General features: G+C 34.7%; 1 protein-coding gene across 17 annotated transcripts in view; it reads right to left on the reverse strand.

The window, feature by feature from the left end:
- Positions 1 to 9,963, reverse strand: part of PPHLN1 (periphilin 1) — a 106,139-nt gene that overhangs the window by 42,149 nt on the left and 54,027 nt on the right. For 15 of the 17 annotated variants that reach the window (XM_006916887.3, XM_025050264.1, XM_025050265.1 and 12 more), the window contains 2 exons: positions 5,432 to 5,488; positions 2,886 to 2,965 (listed from right to left, as the gene is read on the reverse strand). In XM_006916887.3, coding sequence (XP_006916949.1) covers positions 2,886 to 2,965; positions 5,432 to 5,488 — 137 coding nt within the window. The remainder of the gene's footprint in view (positions 1 to 2,885; positions 2,966 to 5,431; positions 5,489 to 9,963) is intronic. The other 2 variants (XM_006916888.3, XM_006916885.3) reach the window with 1 other exon arrangement.

The raw sequence follows: 9,963 nt of genomic DNA on the forward strand, positions 1-9,963 counted from the left end.
TCTCACCTCTCAGCCCTTGGTAACTATTTTTTTTCACCTCTATTTTCTGAATTCTATGTTTTTAGATTCCACATACAAGTAAGATCACACAGTACTTTTTCTATTTCACTTGGTATACTGCCTTCAAGGTCCATTCATGTTGTCATAAAAGGCAGGATGTCCTTCTTTCTCATAGCTGAATAATATCTCATTGTGTGTATACATTACAACTTCTTTAATCCATTCATTTGTTGAAGGACACTAAAATTGTTTCCACGTCATGGCTATTGTGAATAATGCTGCAATGAACACAGGAGTGCAGGTATCTTTTCAAGATCCTGTTTTCATTTCCTTTAGGTACATACCCAGAAGTGGGATTGCTGGATCAGATGATGGCTCTGTTTTCTCATTTTCTGTGGAACCTCTATACTGGTTTCCATAGTGGCTATGCCAATTTACATTCCCACAACAGTACACACGGTTTCCTTTTCTCCGTACCCTCCTCAACACTTAACATCTCTCATCTTTTTGATGACAGCTATTCTAGCAAGTGTGACGTCACCTCTCACTGTGATTTTGATTTGTGGTGATTCATGATGTTGAGAAGAGCAGGCAGAGAGACAGAGAAGAGCAGAATCTTTTCATGTACCTACCAGTCACTTGTATATCTTCTTTGGAAAAATATCTATTCAGTTTCCCTAACCGCTTTTTAATAGGATTTTTGGGGGTTTTGCTATTGAGTTGTATAAGTTCTTTATATATTTTGGATATTAACCCCTTATCAGATAAATTATTTGCACATATTTTCTCCCATTCTGTAAGTTGCCTTTTCATTTTGTTGATGGTTTCCTTTGAAGTGTAGAAGCTTTTTAATTTGATGTGGTCCTACTTGTTATTTTTTACTTCTGTTGATTTTGGTATCAAATTCTAAAAAATCACTGCCAAGACCAATGGCAAGGAGCTTACCACCTAGGTTTTCTTCTAGAACTTCATGGTTTCAAGTCTTACATTCAAGTTTTTAAACCACATTCAGTTGATTTTTGCATATAGTGTAAAACAGGGGTCCAATTTCATTGGCTACTCAGTTTTCCCAACAGAGTTTACTGAAAACACTGTCCTCTCCTCATTGTATATGCTTGGTTCGTCGTAAATTATCTATCCGAATATGCATGGGTTTATTTGAGGTCTCTATTTTGTTCCATTAATCTATGTGTCTGTTTTTATGCCAATACCACACTGTTTTGATTACTACAGCTCTGTAATGCAGTTTGAAATCAGGCAGTGTGATACCTCCAGTTTTGTTCTTTTTTCTCAAGATTATTTTGGCTGTTTGGGATCATTTTTAGTTCTATATGAATTTTTGGATTGCTTGCCCTAATTCTCTGAAAACGACACTGGAATTTTGATAGGGATTGCACTGACTCTGTAAATTGCTTTGGACAGTATGGATATTTTAACAATATTAATTCTTCTAATCCATGAACACAAAATATCTTTACATTTATTTATGGCCTCTTCAATTTCTTTCATCAATGTCTTATAGTTTTCAGTATACAGATCATTCACATGCTTGGTTAAATTTACAAAGTATTTTAATCTTTTTAATGCTATAATAAATGGAATTATCTTAATTACTCTTTCTGACAGTTCTTATTGGTACATAGAAACACAACTGTCTTTTCCAATATTAATTTTGTTTCCTGAAACTTTACTCAATTTGAGCATTAGTTCTAACCATTTTTTTTGGTAGATTCTTTACGGTTTTCTAAATACAGTATCATGCCATCTGCAAACAGAGACAGTTTCATTCTTCCTTTATGATTTGGATACCTTTTATTTCTTTTTCTTGCATAAATGCTCTGGCTGGGACTTTCAGCACTATGTTGATTAAAAGTGGAGAGAGTGGACACCCCAATCTTGTTCCTAACATTAGAAGAAAAGCTTTCGGCTTTTTGCTACTGAGCACAATGTTAGCTGTGGGCTCGTCATATATTATGTTGAGGTACATTCCCTCTATACCCAGTTTGTTCAGAGTTTTTATCATAAATGGATGTTAAATTCTGTCAAATGCTTTTTCTCCATCTATTGATAAAATCATATAATTTTTATCCTTCACTTTGTTCATGTGATGTATCACGCCGATTGATTTGTGGACGATGAACCATCCTTGCATCCCTGTACTAATACTCACTTGATTCTTTTAATGTACTGTTGAATTTGGTTTGCTAATATTTTGTTGAGAATTTTTACATATATGTTCATCAGAGATATTGGCCTGTAATTTTCTTTCCTTATAGTATCTTTGTTTGGTTTTGGTATACAGGGCACCACTGGCCTCATAAAATGAGTTTAGAAGTGTTCCCTCCTTTTTTATTTTTTGGAAGAGTTTGAGAAGTATTGGTATTCTTGAAATGTTTGAAAGAATTCACCAGTGAATTTATTATTTATTTATTTATTTATTTGAGAAAATTATTTAACTTCTGAGTCTTGTCTGTAAAATATACCTACTTATATCGTATAAATAAGAGAAAAAATACTTAATATAGTATCTAAAATCAAGTAGTTATACAATAAATGTTTGCTATCTCTGCCTATACTTCCTTCCAAAATAAAAGCACACTCTATCAAATATGCCCCTTCTGAATATTCATTCCCACCTGTATGGTCAAGATGAGCAAGAGCAACAGTAAGTACTAATTTTAGTATAACTTGTGAAAAAATTTGTATAAGAAAACTGCTCATCTACTCTGCTAGCTACTTTCAAGTTGTGGTTCCTTAAAATTCAAGTTTTAAATTTCAGCAAATTACCTAGATTAGGTATGACAATAAAGAATAAAATCATCTGTACTAGACAGTCCATCTTACTTGTAATTCCTCTTTAAACTGATTTTATAAATATGACAAACCTTTGATGAAGGAACTGCTGAAGAACTCGAGGGTGAAGTATCTCTTGATGTTTTCAAAGACTGAACAGGTCTCTCTTTACCTATATAAAAAAAAATACAAAATGCAATTTTCTAGCTCATTTGTTTTCAATTAGTGATTTTTCTAATTAAATAAACTAAAAGAGAGATATACATTTATTTTAGTACTGAAATCTTCATTATATTAAGTTAAACCAGTTAATATCTAAATCCACCTATCTCTCTTAGATGCTGGGCACCATCAAAAATTTCAAATAACATAGAACCAGTGGATATCATATATGGCAATCCAGGCCACACCAATGTCAGTTTGCAAACACAGAACCACTGAGAAGACCTCAAGAAAAGCAAAAAACCCTTTAAAATTATAAATATTTCCTCCTCTATGTTCCTAAAATCTTTTAATACATCACAATATAAATCCAAGGGTAGTTATTATATAGATAACCACCAAGGAGAACTAGCTAATTAAATTGTAGCTCAAATAGAGAGGCATCTAGAAAATTAAGTGGGTATTCCTGAAATGCTTAGACAATTTAAAAAATAAAAGTAAAAACTACAAAATTTAGAGCACTAATCCAGCATCCAGTAAGAATGAGTACCCAAATATATGCTAAACAGTTAAAAATAAATCCATGTGAGATAAAAATCACTAACCTTTATCTTTAGTCACTTCAGATACCTACATAGTGCTCTATGTATATCATTGTTTTTATAGAAATTTTAGCCAGAAAATATTTAAATGTTACTTTAGCCAGTTCAACCACAACAAAAATGGGTTTAAATATAATCTTAAAAATAATAGTGAGTTGTTCGTGACAGAAAAACGTTTCATTAAATTGTCTATATGTGTCAAACAAACAATATACCCGCTGGCTCTTGCTAGGAAAACTGACAAAATTAATTAAGAAGAAGAAGGAAAAGTGACGTCTAGTTTGCAGTGACACAGAAGCTGGTCAAGACTAGACAGTGGGTTATGGCCATGAAAGCACTCAAGAGCAAAAGCAGAGACAAAACAACCCTGAAAATGAGGCAAAGCCAGCTTCAGTCAAAAAAAGCCTCTCAGGCTCTTCTTGCTATGGTGCAAATAGCTAAGTAAGGGCCTGGAGTTACAAAGGTTTCTGAGGACCTTAGGGCAGTAGTGAATAACACCTCTTTCCAAAGTCCTGCAGACCAGAAAGGCTTTCTCAAGACCCTCCCCACACCTCCCTAAGGATAACTGGCAATGCTTAAAGATAATTTTGATTTTATAAGTGGGAGAGTGCCACTGGTACATAGTAAATATAGGGTAGGGATGCTGCTAAACATCTTACAAATGCAAAGGATAGCCTTCCACAACAAAGAATTATCTAGCCTCAAATGTTGATAGTGCTGAGGTTCATTCAGAACTTCTGCTCTGGGTACAGTATTCCTCTCTGAAGCTCCAAGTCTTAAAAACCACACAACCTTCTCTTTTAACTTGTGCTATCATTAAGAGGCTTTCGAACTAACTAAGCAAGTTTAAAAGTTCTTGTAGACCTTAAAGATCAAAAGTAAAATAATACCATCACTACATTCCCAAATGATTAAACAGCATGGGTTTTTTAGTCATCCCCTACTGTATCTCCATTGCACATGGCAAATTCCACATCATATTGTGTCAGTCTATCCCACTGCACCAAAAGCTCCTAGAGGAACAAATATAGCTTATTTATTTTTGAACACGCAGGACCTACCTAGCTCAAGTCTTTTAAGTAAAAGAGTAGGCACTCAAAAATTCAGTGAAAAGGTCATTTTTTTTACCCTTAGGATGTAACGATCTCTCCATCCTATTCAGATAAGCAATTCCTTGAAAGAATAAGAGCTAAACCAATCAGCACAGCACACTATGCTCATTAAAGACATAATTGTAGGCTCAATTCTGGCACACAGCAGCTAGAGACAGAAAAAAAATCGTTCAACAGCAGCTGTCAATCTCTTACCTTTTACAAACAAGACATGAGTACTACAGCTATGCCAAGTACGGTGCCAAGTAGTCTTAGAATCTTTCCTGATTTTAGCTGTACATGACTTAATTTAAGCTGATTTAAACTAACGTCAATGCGCAGAAGCAAAGGAACACTGAAGGGCAGGGCAGGTGGTTTATCATATATCCGCATGTATTCATATGTACCTATTGCATGAAAGAGATAGACAGGCAAGAAGCAAAGGATAAAGAAAAAAGATAATATAGATGGCAGAAGAAAAAGCACAGAAAAGGTAAAAAGAAATCCCCTGAACCTACTGTTGTTAGGTCCTACCTGCCAATGACTTGTCTATTCTATAGTTCTCAGCCTCCTATGAGGTAACTTGCTGACCAGGAATGGCTGGCCCAGACAACCAATCCCCATATCCACCCAAATCCTATTATCTGAGTCTACTGCTGTTGAACTCCGGTTCCAACAGTAGACTACTGGAGCAATTACACACTTTTCCCATTTCTATAACCTCAATCAACGCAAGCCCCCACCCTTTTACAATCCCCAATCAAAATCTAGCTCAAAACTCACCTCTTTCTGGCTTTCCTTCATTCTGTCGTTTGTAGGAGGCACCAACACGCACGGACTCTAGGGAAAGGCGGGCAGGGAGGAATTACCACCAGGACCTCTATGCCCAGAAACAACAAGAGAAGAACCCGGAAGCAGGAGTGAGGAGAATTGGAACTTCTAAGCATTTGCTGGGCACCTTAACTTCTTTCCTAACCTGCCTTCAAGATGGGTTGCCTGAGTAATCACCATTGAAGAGGAATAAATAACAGGAGAAAAGCTCTGTTTAAGATGAGAGGCTAACTAGGTCCAACAACATGAAATATGAAGATGAAGCTAACCAAGGATAGCATGAGTGTAAAGGAATGAGAAAGGTTCATAAGACACCAAAAGTTGAAGACGGGAATCATGTCTTAGTCATCATTATAAGTACCTCGTCTAATCTTCTCCATAAAGTCAATGTTTCAAGGATTGGTTAAAGAATAACACCAACAATATCAAGAGTGAAAGATGAATCACCACTGGAAATCAGAAAGAACAATGGAAAGGTTTTCATACATCATATCAGTTCCCTGGGCTTACAATAATTATCTGCAGTAGTCATTGTGACACGCTCTCAACAAGTAGCATATTACTAAATCTTGCTAATCCTTTTTATACAAACTCTCATATATGAATTTTAATAAACAAATCCATAGCTACTGTTAGTTGAACCCCTAATTATCCCATATTTAGAATCTTATCAATATTTTATTACATTCCAGCAAACTCTTGATGCAAATGGAATTGGCTTTATAAATAGCCTACATATACTAGCAGGGGCTCCCACATAGCTTTCTAATAAGATACAAACTCCCTCTTCTATTATGGATTCCAAATTGCCAATTTTACCTTTTTTTCTGAGAAAATTACTTTTTCTGAATCGTTTTGGCACTGTCAGCACCTTGTATTAAAAAGAAATATCACACAAATATTACCATCCTACTTTTGCAAGAATGTTGTTGAAGATGCAGTAACCCTCTCATTTTTCCCTGACCTGTCATTAGGAAATTTTTGTTACTCTTGAGCAGCTGATCTATTTTTACCCAAGATACATTGTGAACACTATTAATGCTTGTTTCTTCTTTGTTTTAGGTAACTCCTTAGTTCACCTGCAGCAACTGCTAAGAGCCTTATCATGGGCATTTTTTTACATACACCAACTTTACTCTTACTTTTATTTTCATGTCCTCATGTCTCTTTTACGTAAAATTCTTCACCCATTTACTTAATCCTATTACTAACTGTTTATTTTGTTAACCTGCCTCAAATTCTTTGTAGATCAACAGATGAGGACAGTGATATTTTATAGGAGTGTCTGGAGTCTGGGGCTGGCTCATGTTAGCTGGTGAGAGTAGACTGGCTGCATCTCTTCCAAACTCTTAAGTTCAGTGACTCCACTTCAGTGGCCTGAAATCAGCCAGAGTGGTAGTATTCACTCCACCTATATTGGCAAATGTCATAAATTAGGTGTTTTCCCCTCCTAAGAGTCAGTTTACTAACATACCACTGGTGTGTTTATTGATTTCGATTCCAAATTTCAGAGACACTGTAGGAATCATCACATTTAACTAGATTCCTATCCATGCTGCCCTAAAAAAGCCTGAGCTATTTAATAATATTCTAAAAGACTAGTAAAACTACCCAGCTGAACCTGGTTCAAATGGCAGAATCATCAATAAATTAGGTGACTGTTTTAATTCACTAAGTTTTAGAGTATTTTAACACAAAAGATAACAGAAATAGCCCTACTGTGCTTAAATTCTTAAACTCCCCCCATTTCCAATGATGTGTTTATATTAAAACCAAAGGTCTTTCTTCTTGTCCTCTAAAACAGCATTTTAATGATTTCCAAACAAGTTTTTCTTAATATTTTGCCATTGGTTTTTCATGCCTTTGTACTTCTGTGTTTATACTTCCTAATGACACCTTTCTTCTTCTTTGCTGGTCATTGTTTCTTAAATGTGTTACTCCTAACCTCAATCCTTTTTGCTCTGCTATTCTTATGTGGCTCCAACCAACACTATAAATACACATCTCTCACTTCTGCTTCCTTCATTCATGTTTCTATATTTTTGACAGGATGCTACTCCTTAGCCATTACCTGATCTAGTGAGCAGCACTAACTCTCTATTGACAGTAGGGCAAAAAGGCTCAACACATTTCTGCCTTGGCTGCATCTTGCTAAGAAAATGAGTTCCAAATTAGGATGAAGGAAGAAACCTGGAAAAAAAAATTCTGAAATGGCTGTATGGAAATAAAAATCCAAGCCAATATATTGGTGAGTGAAAGAATAAATGGGAAGGAAAAAAATGAAGAGGAATTTCAAATGCTGGTTCCACAGACCACATATAAAGTTCCCATGTAAGTGAAATCAAAGCTAGAGAAGCAGATTAATGTTCCAACAAACATTTAGAAGTTCTATAAGAATTTAACAATACTGAAGAATGAAATAATAGCTGATAAGCATATCAATATTTGATGACTCTTTGAATAGCTATAAATCTGATATAATCTGTCAGAAATATGCTTTCTTCCTGTGTTTTCCTGATGAAAGCAATGATGAACCTAACCAGATTCATCCAACCCTAATTAAACGTTATTATTGATAACCCATGAAAAGACCAAAAAATACTGCTAGAAAAAAAATAATCACTAGAGATGATAAAATTAGGGGCTATCTCTTACAAACTATTAAATTATTGGTACAGTGCCTGACATACAAGAACAAAACATACTTCTGAATAAAAATCTCAATAAACAAAAAGGTGAAGCATAGATAGTACATTCATTCTTCCTTTGAAGCTTTGAGAGAGAAACTAGATATGAACAAATAAAGAAAGATGTGGTGATTACACAGATACTAAAGGAATAATTTATTTTTCTGGATCATAGATGATGATATACAAATTTGGGGCTCTTGATTAGGAAGAACATGATTTCCTAGAAATCTACAGTTTTACTCAAAAAGGTATGAAACAGGAAATGAAAGGGACACAAGAAAATATTCTTGTGGTAAAGACACCAAAAAAAAAAAAAAAAAAAGAAGAAGAGAGGGAGAGAGAAAAACAGATAGAGGGAATAGAGCAAACTTTGAACTATTTCTGCTTCCCCAAAATAGTCATCTTTAGGAGGCTAATGATGCAACAAGATGAAGTAAAGGCACATTAACTATGAATACTTGGAAGTGCACAGCTGAATAGAACCCTCCTTTAATACATCGGCTTAAACTATATGGGCTCACTTTTAAAAATACAAAAAAAATTATGTCACCTGCACATATTATGAAAATGTGCTACTGGCAGAACATACTAAGTCCTAAAACAGGTATACTATCAACGCCTACACATGTGAAAATGTCATTAACTGATTATTGTTTTGGAACCATGATCTTTCAGATGCCAGAAAAGCTATAGCTGTACTCCTAGAATTCATCCAGGAAACTCAGAGCCAGAGCTCTCTTGTGAATGAACAACAGATTCTCAGACAAAAAGAATATGTTGCACAATCTAATTCCATGGCACGTCAATAGCCCAGCTAATTAACAGTCCGAGATCTTCCAGGAAAATACTAAATTACATTTCAGGTACTCCACATGAAAGCTCATAACCATTCTCCACTTGCATCCTTTCACCAATTTCTACCCACCCTTCGGATTACTGTCTAAAATTTCTATTCTTGTGTAATGATTTGTCTCCATCGCTAGATCATAAACTCAGAAGGCAAAGAATGGATCTGTCTTGCTTGGCAAACCATACATGTGAAACATATTTTTGTTCAATAAAAGACTGTATGAATACTAATCTTAAATACAGTGACTTTCAAAAAAAGAAACACTATAACCAACTGCCAAAAGAATGGGTTTATCCTCCCTTCCTACTGCCTAATATACATGAGCTAATGACAAAGCCTTATTTCCAAATTCCTATTACCATCTAAACCTGCATAGAAAAGCTTTCTTTCTAAAGGCACAATTAAACTTCTAAATTTTATTGGAATTTCAGTAGTAATCCAAAAATTCATGTAGACTTCCAAATTTATTCAGAGTCAACAGGTCTTTAGACATTGTCTTTTCCAATTACATTCAAGTTCAATAATGAAGTCTATCTTCCACATATACTCTTCTCAAAATATATATTTTAATTCTTATACATTTTCAGTTATCTCAGATGTGCTTCCACATAGATTAAATGCTGATGAGTAATAGTCTTTCCTTAAAATGTATTCTATTCTTAATAATAGTTGTTGATATCAAGAAAATAAGAGGAGGCTGGGCCCATAGTCAGAGCTATAGAAAAACAGATACAGACTAACAAAATAAACTTCCAACTCTTCCATAGTAATGATATTTTAAAAATTCAAACAAAATGTCACATAGTCTAATTCATATATGACCATCACTGGTAAATTTATCATTAATCCATAGCAAATGTTTAGAATGAATTAACAAAGAGGTGGTTTATAAGCATTAACATAATCATCCAAGAGCCAAAAAGCTCCTAGCATTAAAAAAAAAA

Source organism: Pteropus alecto, unplaced genomic scaffold (genome assembly GCF_000325575.1).
Source record: "Pteropus alecto unplaced genomic scaffold, ASM32557v1 scaffold196, whole genome shotgun sequence".
NCBI classification, from domain to species: domain Eukaryota; kingdom Metazoa; phylum Chordata; class Mammalia; order Chiroptera; family Pteropodidae; genus Pteropus; species Pteropus alecto.